Raw genomic sequence first — 18948 nt, forward strand, 5'->3', positions numbered from 1 at the left:
ACTCCAGACCTGACCAGCTTTTGTTTTAATCAGGCAGTGTTTGTGCTTGATTACTTAGAGCTGAGGAGGCGCTATTATGCATGACTAAGCATTTCAGTGCGGTGATGCAGAGGATCACACTGAAATGCATCTAACGCCTAATGCGTGGTACTAGGCAGGGCTGAAACTGTGTTCATAACTTGCTATAAGCCTACAAAATTGCACTCAGACTGATAAAACAGCTCCAAAGTTATTAGCAAGCCATGATGGATTTAGAAGAAACGTACATACCACAGAAGACTAAACATGCAAATCGTTTGCCAAATCTTTTGAGGGGCCTTCAAAGGATGCCAGTTATTAGCAAATGAACACATTTTTGGATCCTCCCCTTGTCAGTAGCTTGCCTGTGATAGATCTGCCCAAATTAAAAAATACTAAAATAAAACAAATAATATAGAAAATTATCAGACGAGTGGTAGGGAAGCAATGGATGGTTCAGCAGCCAGTTATAGTGAACAGATGGAAAGAGAGGTATCCTGTCATGCATTACTCGATTACTTCAGATCTCTTATCTTGGAGGACGTTTCTCAGCCTTAATGCCATCAATTGGGGTTCTCCTTTGAACCCCGCCCTTTAATGCACCTACAGATCTCCTCCATAGTCACTCTTATGATTCAACATGAGCTAAACTGCTACTTTTTCTCAGTCTCAGTGCTATCATCTTTGAAATGGGGAATTATTTCCCTTTCTTGAAAAAGAAAACGAACGGTTATCCTAAAGATATGAAAAACTAGCACCCTATCTCACTTCTTCCACTTCAAGCTAAAATGTTTAAAAATCTGATGAATTTCCAGCTCTTTTTCTTTGGGAGAACATGCTACTGGATCCTGCTCAATATGGTTTATGTCCAAATCACTGTATGAACCACATTGATTGCTGCACCTGATGACATCAACCTAACGCTGGATGGGGGCGGTGTGATGCCTCAGATCCTTTTAGCTCTGCCTGCTTCCTTTGACACCACCGACTACCCAACACTACAACTTGGGATCCAGCAGATGGAAATCCTGTCCCATGCTTTTAAATGGATACTTTCTTTTCTCTCAGACAGAGCTCAGTCATTCTCTCATCCAAGTTGTACAGAGTCCCACATGTGTCGTAAGGAGCCCAGCACTGTTTAATGCCTATGTTGCTCCTCTGGTGGCCCTCATCAAGTCTTCCACTTTCTTTTCCAAGTCTATACTCAAACTCTGGTCTACAATAATGTCCCTCATAGTGACTCCACCACCACATTTTAAACATGTATGAATGCACTAGCAGGTTGAATGTCAGTCAACACTCTAAATTGAGATGAGATCAAAATTCTCAACTTGAGTGACAACCAACGCCTTTTCTGGATTTTAGCCTGGTATGTTTTTAGTTTTGGGTCTATTCAGGTCTTTGTTAATTCTGTTCACAATGTATGGCAATATATTTCATTCAGGACTTCCTTTTTCTCAGCAGGTTAAGAACATGGAAGCCACTTGTTTTCTGATGCACATTAATGGATAAAATATTTCTCCTTCTTCATCCTGACAGTAGAAGGCTTACTTTAAAGCCAAGTCTTGAGACACATTGGATTAGAAAACACAATCAATTCAATTCAGTTCAACACAGTCTATTTTGGGGGCGTGCCTACGCAGCGAAGAGAGATGGCCGCTGAATAAAGTTGCTCCGTCTACACTGTTTCCCCCACGTATATCCAACCCATAAATACCACACCCGAGAAGAGAATACGTGACCGGAGAGTGTGTGGAACTCCACCCAGGAACAATCGGGTCCACCGTCCGCCCATAGCCAGAGTTACGGCAAAGGAAAATCTGCAACATGCGTGCCCGCGCCGGGACCTGGCGTGATGGCGGAGGCTGCGAGAGTAGCCATGTGGAGTGGCCGGATTCTACTGCAGACCCAGTGTCTAGGCCTGCATACACAGAAGTGGCAACACCGGGACCCGCAACAAGCAGCGGACGCACAGCATGGCGCGAAGGCAGGCAGCGTGACAAGGGGAGCGCCGCATGTGGAGAACCACCGGTGACGGACCGACGATCAGGCATTGAGGGAGCCTGAGAGGTACCGCAGTGGCGCTGAGTCCTGTACTGTGACCTTGGAGAGGTGGTGAGGAGGAGGCTGAGGGTCCACGGTGAGGTGTGGGGCCCCCCTTTAATTGCCTCCTTCCCCTCCACCCTCGTTAACACTGCAGCGGAATTGGTGGCAGACTCCCTCCTGGAGTGACAGCGCCCTGCGGCGTGGGGCAGGTTTAGCAGCAGTTGTGAGCCTTTGGCAAAGGAACAAGGGAGACCGGAGTCCCACTAAGTGGCCCAGACTTGGGGCTATCAGAAGTGAGAGTTTATCATGCCTCATGTGACTAACAGCGAGTAGCTACATCTATCTGCAGTATAGACTGGAGCGGCAGACAGCGGTGTTCACTATACAGTGTGGGGCAGACCCAGCTGAACAAATTGGGACAACATCGGGGGGACCGCGCTCAACTCCTGAGAGCATCAAGCGACCCAGCAAATGCACGACTAAGGGGCTGCGACCTGTGACCTTCCTTCTCCCCCCATCCCACAACCCCGCACTCCCATGACACCCGTGAGTCAGGACCTGACTCAACACCACATCACACGCCAGTGGCGTTGGGGAGGAGGAGAGCCTAAGACTGTCGGGCTCTTGCCACCTGAGGAAGAGGGTATGGAGAAGACCAAGACGACAGGCACGAAGGGCCCTAAAGCCGTTCAAATGAATAAATTAGACCGCTACGCTTTCCCTAAACAAACGCCGCAGGACTTACACTCCAGGGACAAATCTGCCGGGGAACCGGGGGGGGGGGGGAGAGCCAGGAGCTCACCTTGAAAGACGTAATGGAGGCTATAACTGGGGTCAAGACCTTGTTGGAGCACAAGATGGACTCAATCTCAATTGAAGTGAACCTCATTAGAGCAGACCTTACTAAAATCAGTGGAGATCACTACGGCGAGCCTAGTGGATGACGCCATCGCAACTCCAAGGTGACGTCCGTGAATTGCAAACCTTCCGCAAGTTCGCTGAAAACAGGCTGGACGATTATGAGGGGCGCCTCCGAAGGAACAACATATGCATACTGGGGGTGCCGGAGAGGGCGGTGGGTCAACTGCTGGACCTCTTTGTGGAAGATCTAATCCTGAATCATCTGCAGCCTCAAGGCCTGAGCAAATTCTTTGTCATAGAGAGAGTGCACAGAGTCCCTTGGGGTCTTCCGAAGCCGGGGGCTCCCCCACGCCCAATACTAGCGAGAGTGCTTAATTTCTGCGACAGAGATGTGATACTCCAGAACGCCAGAATAGCTCCCCCCACTCCGCTACGAAAACGCAGAGATAACCTTTTTTCCGGACTTTACACAAGAGGCGATCCTTTCTGATGGTTAAAAAGAAACTCAGAGAGAGAGGTATTAAATACGCGATGCTGTTCCCAGCATGGCTCCGGGTGGAGGCGGAGGGAAGGGCCTGGTTTTTTGAACAACAGAAACAGCTTCCGAATGGCTTGAGGATCGGAGAGAACAAAATTATAACCATCATGGCCGCAGCGACAAGACAGACACCCAGCCAAAGGGATGAGTAGGAGCCTGGTAACAGGATAGGTCCTCCTTCCGCCGGGCTGGGTCTTTAACTGTGATAGGAGCAGGTACCTGGGACCTACAATAGACTTAATCTGATGGGGGTCATCTCCTAGTGACAAAAACTCATAACTTTGGGACATGACTCTTCTTGGAAGACTATATAACAATGACAGGAGAGGGGCGGACAGTGGGACGGAGTTTTGTGCCCCTTAAACTTATTCTTTTAGTTCACTTGTTGAGCGACAGGCACTCTGCAAGTTTCTAAATGGGTAGTTCCGCGCCCAGAGAGCAGGGAAGCAGGGAGGGGGGATGTTGGGTTGGGGGTTCACAATTGTTTAATGGTATGGTGGTAGTATCGACAAGACGCGCTGGCATCTATACAGAGGAAATGAGGACTTACTCTAGGTTCAATGAGTACGCAATGGGACAAAAGTGCTAAAATACTGAGTTGGAATGTCAACGGGCTTAGAGATAAGGTCAAGATTAGTGTCATCCTGCAATATATTAAACGGCAGGCCCCTGACATTATCATGCTTCAGGAAACGCGCTTGGTGGGAAACTCCTGTAAAGCACTAAACTGGCGGGGCTACAAAATGGTGGCGCATGCGTGTTTCACGACCAGCCCGTGAGGAATTGGCATTATGATGAGAAACTCCTTTCCCCTCGCTGTGAGTTCCACATGGACAGATGACCGGGGCAGGTATATAGGAGTCACGGGTTTATGGGAAGGATACACAATAACACTCATGTCAGTATAGGTACCACCTGGCCTTCAGAGTACCACATTTAAAGACCTGGGCACTATCTTACTATCGTTACCAGAAGGTCTCCTAGCGATTGGGGGCGACTTCAATTCAGTAGCCTCGGGCACATTAGACCGGCACCCTTCACGTGAGATTGGGTCGTCTAATAGATGGCTGCCTGACTTCCTGGAGGCACTAGGGCTAGCTGATGGGTGGAGAACATACAACCCAGAAAGAATCCAGCACACTTTCCATTCAGGGGCCCATCATAGCCTTTCCTGCATAGACTATATCCTAGTCCTCCAATCTCCGATCACTCCCCGGTGTGGGTGCAGATAGTCCTTAGCCAGGCAAGGGTGGGGAAAATTGCCCCCATCAACCCATGATATCTCCGAGACCCTGGAGTCCACAAAGCACTACTCAAAGCCATAGACAACTACTCCCAAGAAAACAACGGGACAGTAGACTCCCCCCAGACCATGTGGGAGGCATTTCAATCAGTAATACAGGGACAAGCACTGTCGCTAATTGCTGGGATGAAGAAAGACAGACAAAAAGAGATTGTCTAAGCCGAGACAGATATCTGCCGGCTAGAGAGAGAATTAGAAATTGAGGTTACTCAAAAGAAACTCCACTCACTACACTTCAAACAAGATGAATACAAAGCTCTAGCAACTGACAGGGCCAAAAGTCTGAGGAGGGAAAAATTGGGCAGAATATACGACCTGGGAGACAAAGCGAGGAAGCTAATCGCATGGCTTGACAAAAAGGAATGGGCTAGTAGACTGGTACTGGAACTAATAGGTACGGATAGCGGATCCATGACTGACCCACAAGACATTGCAAATCAGTTTGCCAACCACTTCAGTACTGTATACACGACTAGTGTACCATACACAGAGGATGACTCTCACGAGCTAGTACACAATATAGCGCTCCTCACCCTGTCAGAAGAAGACCGACACTTCTTAGAAAGGGAATTGACAACAGACAAAATAGCGCAGGCCATTAGATCACTACACTCCGGGAAGGCCCTTGGCCCCAATGGCATACCCATTGAATTGTACAAACTCAGGCCCGACAAATTAGCAGCATACCTGAAGGCCATCTTTGAAGAGAGCAAGGAGCTGGGGATACTACCAATGGACCAAAGGGTGGCTACACTGGTCACTATCCATAAGGAGGCTAAGCCCCATACCGACTGCGCCTCGCACAAGCTGATTTCCCTACTAAATGCAGAGCTCAAACTTCTAGCCAAGCTCCTCGCAAACCGCCTGTCAAGGTAATTGGCGGTCTTGTCCATCCTGATCAGTCAGGTTTCATGCCGCACCGCAACACGGCGTTGAACTTGCGCAGAGTACATGTGGTTCTGGGGAGAGTAGCTACGATTCAAGAAGCAGCTATAATTGTATCATTAGACGTGACCATGGCGTTCGATACCATCGAATGGCCCTACCTCTTGGCAGTGCTTGCAAAAATGGGGTTTGGTCCAGGCTTCACCCAGTGGATACAGCTCTTGTATTCAGAGCCCCTAGCACAGGTCGTGGTCAACAACAAGAAGTAGGACAAATTCACACTGAGTCGGGGGACCCGTCAGGGATGTCCTCTCTCTCCCTTCTCCTGTTTGCCCTCGCCCTGGAACTGCTGGCCGCATGGATTCGTAAGGACCCAGTAATACGAGGTCTGCGTTGGTCCCCCGATCGGGAGGACCTTATCTCTTCATATGCAGATGACATTCTATTGTACTTAGCCTCCCCAAGGATGTCACTGGTGGGAGTTCTGGACATCTTGGCAATATTTGGCAGATACTCTGGATTCTCCATCAACTGGAGTAAATCCCTCCTGTACGTCCTCAAAGGGGTCCCACCCACTCCACCACAGGGCTGCCCAATCCAAATTAACACAGTGGGCTTCAAGTACCTAGGTATCTTTGTCTCCATGGATCAAACACTCCGTTTTAATCATAATCTTCTCCCACTGCTGCAGAGGCTTAAATGTGACAAAGCAAGTTGGAAAATGCTTCCGCTCTCGCTACTGGGCAAAGCAGCCCTCTTTAAAATGATGTCACTGCCCTGTCCTTTGTATGCATTGCAGAACTCACTAGACCCTGTTCCAGTGGCATACTTTAGGTAAATTGAGGGCCTACAGAGGGACTTGTTGTGGGATGGGAAGCCTCACATAGCATTGACCAAGCTCACACTGAATTGGTATGATGGGGGGATTAGCCTCCCAGATATCAAAAAATACTACTGGGCGGCACATCTCGCGGCTATCAATCATGGCACTTATGGTTGCCTGGATGATCCAGGATATGCTATGGACAGGTGGCTCCTGCCGGGAGGGAATTACAATAGGGCACTATTCAAAACCCAAACAATACCACTTGAACGGACCAACTAAGCATTCGGTCCAAATATGGCACACAACCAATAAAACTCTAGGATGGGAGCGAAAACTCACATTGGCAACTCCCTTATGGGACTCCGAAAAGCTGGGTAATCTATGGAGGTCGAAAGGATTCGATAGGTGGGAACTCATCGGGATCTCCCAAATCAAGGATATGTGAGAGAAGAGCGAAGTGAAAACATTTGCCTCTTTGCCGCAGCAGCATAAGTTAGCTGACTCAAAGCACTTCCGATATACACAGATCCACCACGCATTACAGTCACACCTCCTAAAAGGCTCCTCCCCTCCAGAATCCTCTCCACTGGAGGATGGCCACCTGCCCGAGAAAGCTATATCGTTAACTTACAAGAAATTGATCAATAATACGGCAGACCCCCCCCAGCCGCTACAAGAGAAATGGGTAAAGGATGGCATCAAACTAGATGATGAAGAGTGGCAGGAAGCGGTGTCCTCCCCAAGAGCGGTAGCAATCTCGGCTAGACTCAGGCAAGTTCAACTCAAAATTCTCCACAGAGTGTATGTTACAGGGTCTTGTCTGGTACGCATGGGTAGGGCTGAGAGAGGAGATTGTAGGCGACAATGCGGCCAAGAAGGCACATTCATACACATAATATGGGAATGCGACTACATACAATCCTATTGGTGCAAAATACACGATATACTAAGCTTAGTGCTCACGCTTGTCCTCCACCCGGAAGCACGTAGAAGCCTCTTGAATATATGGGGACCTACAGACCTGAATAGTCACCACACACAGTGGGTCACATTGGGATTAATACAGGCAAAGAGGAATATTGCACAATTGTGGGGAGCAGCACAACCGCCTAAAGTATGGGTCTGGAAAGAAGACCTAGACTGGTGCATGCATAGAGAAAAGAGTGTTTACACAGCTCGGGCTGCCCTAAAATATGGTCCCAAATATGGAGGCCTTGGAACTCCTACTGAGGGAATATTTTCAGCACGCCACACAGAATTGACTCGGACGTTTCCCCTACCCTGTAAAATGTCCTTACAGTGTAAATTCTGTTTATCATTGCCTTAGCTAATTGAGAATGTACTAGATTCTTCTGTATCGTATACTTTATGTTGATGACTGTTCAATAAAAATTATACAAAAACAAAAAATTGGGCTACCATTATATTAAAAGACTTCACATTTCCCAGAATGCAGCTTCTTACTTATTTTTAAGTCTGTACAAAGATGACTTAGTGACACCTCATCTGGCAAAATTGCATTGGCTTCCAGTCAAAAAGAATTTCTTTTAAAGCCCTCTGTTCAAAACACAAGACCATTTTTTCTTCTGGACCCATGGCTCTTTAGCACAGATTTTCCTTGCACAAATAATTTCTGCTTATCAGGAACTCCTTGAAAGCTATACTGCAAGTTCCTAGTTCAGAACAATCCATTTTCCTATCAGTTCTTTTGCTTTTTTGGTGCATAATTATGGCACACTCTTCCCGTGCACCTTCACTCTTTTGAAAGTTATTCTGCTCACCTGGAAGTCATGAGCACCAGGATTTCAGTGAGCTTTACAATAACAAAAGTTATTAATAATTTATTTCATAGCTTCAGAGAACCAAACAGACGGTTTTTATACCCAGGATGGGTCTGTAAAGTGCATAACCAAGTATATAGATGAAAAGATCAGATATGATGAAACAGAACTTCTATTTGCAGAAAAACAGGATACAGATTTTAAATCAGTGGACATGTAATTAGATTAAAACAAAGTAGCATTACGAAAAGTGCTAAATGAAGCAGAAGGTGGCAAAGGCACTCACAAAATCAAAACATTTGTGAGACAAAGAATGATCAAAACACAATAAGGAGCTGTAGGGGCAGAGAACAGGTCGTCCCCCACTCAAAGATTTGTATACAATAAATGACCTGCTCATACACCTATTAAAGTTGTCAAATATTTTTAGACAATCTATAAAGCAAGTGGTTACGCCATCTATACTGCTATAGGTATGAATCACCAATAAAGGAAAGAAAAAGGAATTTCATACGAAGTGAAAACTATCTCTGTAGCCCCTGGCCTGTGTCTCTAACACCCTGATGTGGTGAAACAAATTGTAGTGAAAAAATTGTGAAAGTGGAGTGATGGTGCCTCACGGTAGCAAGACCAGGGAGGATAAAACAGGAAGGTACTCGCCTGCTACCTCAAGATCTCATCATCAGCTACCACCACTCCAAAGAAAGAAGTGTGTAAAAGAAAATAAATGGGTTAAGACCCAAAAGACAAAGTGCTAGGGTGTGTAATAGGAAATAACTGCAATGATTCGTGCACCAAATGCGACCCCACAACTATTAACAAACTTGAGCTAGATCACACTGGCTTTCGATTTTTATTCTGTGCTGTGTGTCTGCTCATATTAAAATGCCGACATGTTTCATTGCCTTAGGATAAACTCACGGCAATTTCTTCAGGGCGTGGGGTATTATCGCTCCACCCTGCACCACCGCTTGTCTATTAAAAACACTTCTATCAGAGACACAGGGAGACAAGAGATAGACAAACAACACATAGCAAGATTAGTTGGCATCTGATTAAAAAGGAAGAACATTATGCAGTATATACTGTTTCCCTGACAGCATATCCTCCAAAACATTTACCGGGATGTTGCCCAACATGGGCATGCCTTTACCCTCTGGCACTTGTGTGTGCGACTGTAATCACTCCTTCAAGGCTCTTCCGGTCACCTCCTAACGTGAGTCTGTAATACATAACGAAAATCATGAGGCCGTGGGAGATATAACTTCCCCATATGACCACCACTAAGTGTTCGTTACTCAATGATAATGCTCTTGTGCCCTGTTTTTGGCATGTAATAACCCTTCTGTAGTAACTTTCACTCATCGTATGATCAAAAAAGTCCCTATACTATGTGGTAACCATTACTCCTTAGCACCGTCGCCGACCAGTTTGTTAACCCTATAGCGTATACTCTCACTATAGCTAAGACAAGCCGCATGACAGAGGTTACCATTCCTCTTTGAAAAAACCTTCCAAACGCACCCGCTAGGCTTTCCAAACACACCCGTACGGCAAGACTCACCGTGACCGAGTACGTGTCCGGCATCAACTCGGCACCGCGTCTGCCCGGCTGTTGTGTATCGTGGATATACGCGTAAGCACGCTCACCACGTGATCGGACTCAAAAGTTCCCACCCTCCCTAGGGGATCAAGTTGTTTAACACTATTGCAGTCACCGCCATGATTAAATGGCGAAATCATCAGTAAGGGCTTCATTTTTTTGCAATTTCCCACGCTCAGAGAGAAATGCATTACGATTTTGGCAACGGTGGATATGGCATCTGTCCATATCGATTAAATGGGCATTATCATTTGCAATATTCTTAAAAACCTTAACAAAAAATTTAAAAGTATTGCAGGGCCACATATATGACCACACATAATCCTATATGCAGTTACTATGGCTCGGTCCAAGCAATCATATTCAGGTCAGTTTAACTCAACACCCATATGGACCCCAGCTGTAAGGTTAAATGTGTATACACTCCCCATCAACTTTATTGAACCATTGGAGACATAAAGACACGATATTTGAAGTGCTGTATCCACTATACAAAAACATATGTTGCCCCAACTGCGCTACCTGTAATGTACACAACCACCCATGATGGAGTCACTCAACAACCCTTGTTCCAGGCCAGAGTAGCATGATCAATACCAAATAACTTTATTGGCAATAGCTGTGCATTATTGGGAGAGTCTGTACTAATGATTGAATTTTTCAACAAAGGGCCCTTTTTGTTGTTACTGTGGACAATAAAGTAACATAGTCCCCACAGATAGAGCTCAAAAACACTAGTACATCATATCAGGTAGGGATATCATCCTGAAACGGTATCAAAAATGAGTGGACAATATATTTACCTTGTTCCATTCAATAAGATCATTCAATCCGATTTGATCTACACCTTCCTTTGCGGATTTTTATCTTAGGGAATGTGTCATCACCCAACCTTCGTACGTCCAAGACACCACAGATGTCTTGAGATTTTTGGAGAATGTATCATATGACCCTCTCAATCAATTTCTAGTCACCATAGACATAGAATCATTGTACACAAGCATCCCTCAGGAAGCAACGCTGGTGGCAGCAGCACGTGCCCTAAGGGACTATGAGTGGTTCTATGACACTCCACAGACTTTTGTCCTACAATGCATAGAGATCGCATTAACTCAAAATTTCTTTTCATGCAAGGAACAGATATACCTCCAGGTGTCTGGTACCTCAATGGGGGCTACTTTTGCCCCAAGTCTGGCCTGCATTTATGTACGCCAGTTTGAGGCACATTATATTCACTCTGATACCAATCTCTTCCAGAAGAACATTGTTCTCTGGAAGAGGTACATAGACGATGTGCTATGTATATGGGCAGGCACGGAAGAGAGACCCAATGAGTTCCTAAATTGGCTCAATGGCTTGGACGGTTGTTTGAAGTTCACGTGGTCTGTGAGCAGAACATCTGCAGTGTATCTAGACCTTGATATTCAAGCTGAGCATGACAGGCTTGTGACGAAAGTGCATCAAAAGCCAACGGATAAAAATTCCTTATTGCACTACAGGTCATATCATCCCAGAGCCCTTCGGGATAACTTGCCCGTGGGTCAGTTTTTAAGATACCGTCGCAACTGATCCACTCTACAACAATACTCTGAACAGTCCAATGTTTTGGCTAGCAAGTTAGAGAACCGAGCATACCCCAAAAAGGTTATAAAACAGGCGAGAAAACGAGCATACAACACGCCATGCACTGCACTGTTGGAAAAGACTCCTAAAAAGAACGGTGATTGCATCCCAGTGGTTACCACCTTTGGCCCACTTTCCACTAAAATCAGACAGACTATCCGCAGGCACTGGCACTGGCACTTGTTAAACACCACGAATATGCAAATGCCTCCACCTCGGTTTGCATTCAAACGATCAGCTAACATCCGCGATCGGTTGGTACACACTAGACCCAAACAAGATCTATGGGAAAATTACCCATGCGGGAGTTGCTCAGTCTGTGTGTTCACATCTCCAACGAAAAGTGTTACTCTTGCTAATAATAAAATTTGGTTTCTAAACAAATTTAGCAACTGCAACACAACAAATGTTATTTACAGATTGACGTGCACCTGTCATCTTCACTACATTGGCCTAACCACCAGGAAGGTCAAAACAAGGATACAAGAACACCTCAGTACATTACATGCAGGTAAATTGAGCACTAGATTGGTGCAACATTTCCAATCTCATAAACACACCCCTAAAGATGTTCGCTGGGTGGTTCTAGAGAGGGTGATGGGGGACCAATTTAATATGGAAACAAGATTGAGTATCAGGGAAGCACGCTGGATTTATCAGGAAGGTGTGGATCAAATCGGATTGAATGATCTTATTGAATGGAACAAGGTAAATATATTGTCCACTCATTTTTGATACCGTTTCAGGACGATATCCCTACCTGATATGATGTACCAGTGTTTTTGAGCTCTATCTGTGGGGACTATGTTACTTTATTGTCCACAGTAACATCAAAAAGGGCCCTTTGTTGAAAAATTCAATCATTAGTACAGACTCTCCCAATAATGCACAGCTATTGCCAATAAAGTTATTTGGTATTGATCATGCTACTCTGGCCTGGAACAAGGGTTGTTGAGTGACTCCATCATGGGTGGTTGTGTACATTACAGGTAGCGCAGTTGGGGCAACATATGTTTATGCATATGTTTTTGTATAGTGGATACAGCACTTCAAATATCGTGTCTTTATGTCTCCAATGGTTCAATAAAGTTGATGGGGAGTGTATACACATTTAACCTTACAGCAGGGGTCCGCATGGGTGTTGAGTTAAACTGACCTGAATATGATTGCTTGGACCGAGCCATAGTAACTGCATATAGGATTATGTGTGGTCATATATGTGGCGCTGTAATACTTTTAAATTTTTTGTTAAGGTTTTTAAGAATATTGCAAATGATAATGCCCATTTAATCGATATGGACAGATGCCATATCCACCGTTGCCAAAATCGTAATGCATTTCTCTCTGAGCGTGGGAAATTGCAAAAAAATGAAGCCCTTACTGATGATTTTGCCATTTAATCATGGCGGTGACTGCAATAGTGTTAAACAACTTGATCCCCTAGGGAGGGCGGGAACTTTTGAGTCCGATCACGTGGTGAGCGTGCTTACGCGTATATCCACGATACACAACAGCCGGGCAGACGCGGTGCCGAGTTGATGCCGGATACGTACTCGGTCACGGTGAGTCTTGCCGTACGGGTGTGTTTGGAAAGCCTAGCGGGTGCGTTTGGAAGGTTTTTTCAAAGAGGAATGGTAACCTCTGTCATGCGGCTTGTCTTAGCTATAGTGAGAGAATACGCAATAGGGTTAACAAACTGGTCGGCGACGGGGCTAAGGAGTAATGGTTACCACATAGTATAGGGACTTTTTTGATGATACGATGAGTGAAAGTTACTACAGATGGGTTATTACATGCCAAAAACAGGGCACAAGAGCATTATCATTGAATAACGAACACTTAGTGGTGGTCATATGGGGAAGTTATATCTCCCACGGCCTCATGATTTTCGTTATGTATTACAGACTCACGTTAGGAGGTGACCGGAAGAACCTTGAAGGAGTGATTACAGTCGCACACACAAGTGCCAGAGGGTAAAGGTATGCCCATGTTGGGCGACATCCCGGTAAATGTTTTGGAGGATATGCTGTCAGGGAAACAGTATATACTGCATAATGTTCTTCCTTTTTAATCAGATGCCAACTAATCTTGCTATGTGTTGTTTGTCTATCTCTTGTCTCCCTGTGTCTCTGATAGAAGTGTTTTTAATAGACAAGCGGTGGTGCAGGGTGGAGCGATAATACCCCACACCCTGAAGAAATTGCCGTGAGTTTATCCTAAGGCAATGAAACATGTCGGCATTTTAATATGAGCAGACACACAGCACAGAATAAAAATCGAAAGCCAGTGTGATCTAGCTCAAGTTTGTTAATAGTTGTGGGGTCGCATTTGGTGCACGAATCATTGCACAGTTATTTCTTATTACACACCCTAGCACTTTGTCTTTTGGGTCTTAACCCATTTATTTTCTTTTACACACTTCTTTCTTTGGAGTGGTGGTAGCTGATGATGAGATCTTGAGGTAGCAGGCGAGTACCTTCCTGCTTTATCCTCCCTGGTGTTGCTAACGTGAGGCACCATCACTCCACTTTCACAATTTTTTCACTACAATTTTTTTCACCACATCAGGGTGTTAGAGACACAGGCCAGGGGCTACAGAGATAGTTTTCACTTCGTATGAAATTCCTTTTTCTTTCCTTTATTGGTGATTCATACCTATAGCAGTATAGATGGCGTAACCACTTGCTTTATAGATTGTCTAAAAATATATGACAACTTTAATAGGTGTATGAGCTGTGTTTTCACCGTGTGAACAGGTCATTTATTGTATACAGACAAAGAATGATACCTTAGTATATTTCAGAGACACCTTCTTCACAGTTATGTTTTAAACAATGGTGCTCTGTAAATATGTATGTAATCTAATACAATATATACAAATTTCACATAAGTTTTAAAGGTATTTCTTTTTTTACCTCCAGCTCTGAAGAATTTTTCCACAGTAGTACTCTGTATGATAAATCATAGAATTCCGTCATGGGTTGTTTTTCAGACACTCCTGGAGGGCTCATTGTAATCTCAAGTATGCTACCGCTGAGGTTTACCATTACATTTAAAGGTGGTCCAATTACACCTAAAATGTAAGAAATTATGTTATTTTGGATTGTATGGTGATAACATGCAATAAAGGGCAATTGAATTGAACCCCACATTTTTAGTAGCTCAATGCAAAATGCATACCATTTTTACTTGTGGGTGAGTTAACCAAAAAGCCTGAATTCTTTTTGTGCTTTTAATACAATCTCAATGGTTTTACTTACTTAAATGTATCAATTTCCCATTTGTCAAGATATTTATTGCAAAAACATATGCTTAACCAATCAGTATCATCTCCTGCTTTGGAAATAAATTCATGCAATTGTGATTACATTTAAATTTAAAAAGTTTAAAGAGAAAATAAGCACACTGAACAGCGCAACTTCAACTCTTTGTTCATTAATTCACTTTACTCGGAGGTTGCACAATAAAAATAATTACATTGAAATGGACCATTCAAGGCTAACATCACAAAATGACATTTTCTGAAATCTGAATATTAACTATGGAGCAGTATGGCTTTAATTAATGGAAAATAATATTGTATATAAACACCAATGCATACACGTGCATGAAACTTGAATTAGTAAATTAAGAGTTAAGTCCATGACAAAGTCCAGGTTTTTCCCTTCCATTCTGGGACTTGCAGTCTTGATTTTATAAAAGGATCAACAGGACTACAAATCTCAGAATGCATAACGAAAACCTGCACTAGATGAGCTACCTTTTTTAAAAATCTTTTATTTAGTGGCGTTCATATGACATATCTAGACGTGTGCCTAACGCAGTACTTTTTTTTGGTTTGTTTTTTTAATAAACTTTATTGGCATTTCAAAAAAAGAGAACACAGGTACATGCATCAAGTTGATCAGCATAAATCTTCTACAATCCTTTACAACCGGAGCAACCTCCGGTAAACTTTTTACCTATTGGTACACATTGCAGGTTACAGTTTTTTATTTTGACAATACCAATTTTTTTAATCCAGTCCTTACAAATAGGCTTCCAGAGTATTGCTACATACTGCATAAATAACTCAGCAAATTTCCCCCCCCCCCCAGCTTCACAACTGTCTGGCCATTGAATTTCTTATTGTCCATATGAAGCGTTAACGGAATGAGTCATCTGTTCCATTAATTTACGTTTGTGTGTTCCCCAGCGTCTGAGAGCTGTCTGTCCCAGTCTGTGAGTTCGTTTCTGTAGGGGTCTGTAGATCGGGTATCATCACCGACCACGCCTGGAGATCATCTAGTTTTTTGTCTCTCCTAACGTGTGCCATTCTGACTCTCTCGGCAATTGCCCATTCATTCATGTCTTTCAGCCACCGGTCTAGCTTAGGGGGTGACGTTTTTTGCCATTCGATTGCAATGCGTCTCTTTGCGATTATTAAGCCCAGGATCACATATTTCCTGCTCAGCTTTTTGTTTTTTGGCATTGGTAGAAGACCCAGTATTACTGTCCGCACTTCCTTGTGGACCTCCCAGCTCATGGCCACTGTTATGTTTTGTAGTACTTCCACCCAGAACGCCGCCAATGGCAGACATGTCCTTACCACGTGTAGAAAGTCGGCCTACGGGGCTTGGCATCTGGGACATGCATTGGAGCGCTCTGGGTAAATCTTACAGAGAGTTTTCGGAGTAAGATAGACCTGATGAACATAATTATATTGTATTGATTTAAAGCGGGCGTTGGAGCTCCCCTGTTTAACCCCTTCATGAATCCTACCCCAATCCTTATCTGTCATGTGTTCACCTGTTGCCGCTTCCCATTTTGACTGTACTGGAAGTGGTTTCTGAGGTAGATCCTCGCGGATTGCTTTGTAAAGGTGGGTTATCATATGCCTTCCTTGCGCCATAGACAACATCACCTGTAGGGTTCTTGTTACCGGCAGTTCCTCTGGGAATGTGGACCATATCTCTCTTGTCACCTGCGATATATTTTTGCATATTGTAGATACTGACCAGCACCTAGTGCAAAGGCGGTCTCCACGGTTTCCCGTGTGATTAACTGCCCGTTGTGATGTAAATCCCCCATTGACAAACAACCTCCCACTTTCCATTTGTGAATTGACATTGATTCCGCGATCTTAGAAAACCCTGGGATTGCCCATGGAGGGGCTTCTGGTGCGAACGGTGCATGTCTTACCACTTTTCTAACCATGTTTTTCCAGATCTCGCGACCTGCCGAATAAGGTATGGCACGTCTCCAGGAACTCCTCTTTCATCAACGGTTCCGGAAGAGAGCCTCCCTGGTATGACCCCTCCAACAGTCTCTTTTCCTAGTTCTCTTGATCATCCAACCAGTAGATTGAATGTTGCAGGTGTGCGGCCATATAGTAGTATTCCATATATGGGACCTCCACCCCTCCCATCTGCCATGTCCGTTGCAGAGTTGAAAAACTAACCCGCTTGCGTCTGGAACCCAACAACAGATCCTTTATAAGGATGTCTAATTCTCTAAAAATGCTGGGCAGAATTGCATACAACGAATTTTTGAGTACATATAAACATCTCGGTACAATCATTTTTGTGATTGCTACCTTTCCCATCAACGACGGGGGCAAATCCCTCCAGAAACGCACTAAGCCTCAAATCCCTTCTACCACTCTGCCCATATTAAGTTCCAAGAATCGCTCCGCCGGTTGTGCCAGTCTGATCCCCAGATATCTATGGGGGGTCCGTTGTCCAGGGCAAGCCCACTACCGGTAACGTGTCCGCCGGCCGGCACGTCAAACTCCCCAGTGGTAGCAGTTTCAATTTCTGTGGACTTACTTGGAGATGGGATACCCTTCCAAACTCCTCCAGGACAGTCAGCAAGACTGGAATTAAGTTAGTTGGCTGACTACAATACACCAGAGTATCGTTGGCGTAAATGGAGACTACATGGCTAGTATTCCCTACTTTAATACCACATTCAACTAACAGATTCCTGAGCATCCATGCCAGAGGCTCCATAACCATCGCGAATATTAAAGGGGAAAGGGGACAACCCTGCCTCGTTCCCCTACACAGTTGGAACGCCTTAGAGATTCTACCTCCGGTCTTTACCCTTGCGCTGTGCCGACTGGATGAACTACCTATGCATGACAACATTTTGGGGCTCAAGCATCAAGCCATTTTGCGATTGCAAGCAGCGCGATTCGCAAAAATCATTTGTTTGCGATCGCAAAATGGCCTTTTCTGTTGCATGTAACTATTGGGCAATTCACAATGTAGGTAATCGCAATATTTTGCGATTCCTCATATGGCGAATGCAAATAGGGAATCACAATTTATGATTCCCTAATGTAGATGCAAGAAGCCTTTCCTAAATGCGAACTGTGCATTTAGGAAATGCTAATTACCATGAAAGAATGAATGAATGATTAGTTTTATAAAGACTTTGCCCAAAGACATCAAGGCGCTGCGTATAGAGCCAGAGGTCGCAGGTACAAAAAGGCTTCCAACTATTAGGTGGTGAAGAGCCAGGTCTTCAAGATTTTGTGGAAAAGAGAGTGGTACTCTTGTCCAGAGACTGACAGTGGAAGAGTGTTCCAGAGCTTAGAGGTAGCAACAGAAAAAGCCCCCCCCCCCCCCCACCTGGCTCTCCTAAACCTAGGAACTACCAGCCAGTTTTTACTAGCAGATCGTAAATGCTGGGTAGCAACATATTGTTGGAAAAGCCTTTTGATGCCTTCGGAGCCTAAATTATAAAAGGTTGTGTGAACGAGGGAAACAGCCTTGAATAAGATTCTACGGCCTAGAGGAAGCCAGTGCAGCTTGCGAATCGATGCAGAGACAGGGTGGAATTTAGGAAGATCCATCACTAGCCTGGCCGCTGCATTCTGTACAAGCTGCAGTTTGTGAATGGATCCCTTATTAATGTCCAGATATAGGGCATTACAATAATTAAATCTGGACCGGACCAGGACGACAACTGCCTGCTTTCAAGAGGAAAAGGAAAGACATGGAAAAATCTTCCTCAAGACCTTGATGATGCCAAAACAAGTGGAAACCGTTCTGTTGATCTGGGGGTCGAAAGAAAGTGAGGATTGTTTGCTGTTGGACCTGGACAGGGGCTTGAACTGAGCATTTCAGGCCACCAGGCGTGAGGCCATATAGATTGTTGGCTACGAAATACCAAGACCTCTGTTTTGTCACCACTGAGTGTAAGGTAGTTATCTACCATCCAGGAGGCCACTGCCTGCATGCAATTTAAAAAATGTGTTACGGATGCCTCTATGCTATTGGTGATATCAGGTTACAAGGCAGCTAGCTGGCCAAAGCCAAATAATATTTCAATGGTACAGGTCATTTTCCCTCCATCCTTGGTGAGCAAGCTGCTTATTGGCTTTCCACTGTAAACAGTCATGAAGAGGGCCCTTGTCTTGTATTATGTGCATTATATGGAGTGGGATGTGTTTCACAGGTGTGAGACTAGGAGACTGTG

General features: G+C 44.7%; 1 protein-coding gene across 1 annotated transcript in view; it reads right to left on the reverse strand.

Annotated features, from left to right (window-relative positions):
• IFNAR1 (interferon alpha and beta receptor subunit 1) overlaps window positions 1-18948 on the reverse strand; it is a 229840-nt gene that overhangs the window by 62633 nt on the left and 148259 nt on the right. Inside the window, exon 8 of the mRNA XM_085621378.1 lies at window positions 14400-14557. Coding sequence (XP_085477504.1) covers window positions 14400-14557 — 158 coding nt within the window. The remainder of the gene's footprint in view (window positions 1-14399; window positions 14558-18948) is intronic.

The sequence above is a fragment of the Triturus cristatus genome, chromosome 8 (assembly GCF_964204655.1).
Source record: "Triturus cristatus chromosome 8, aTriCri1.1, whole genome shotgun sequence".
In the NCBI taxonomy this organism is placed as follows: Eukaryota; Metazoa; Chordata; class Amphibia; order Caudata; family Salamandridae; genus Triturus; species Triturus cristatus.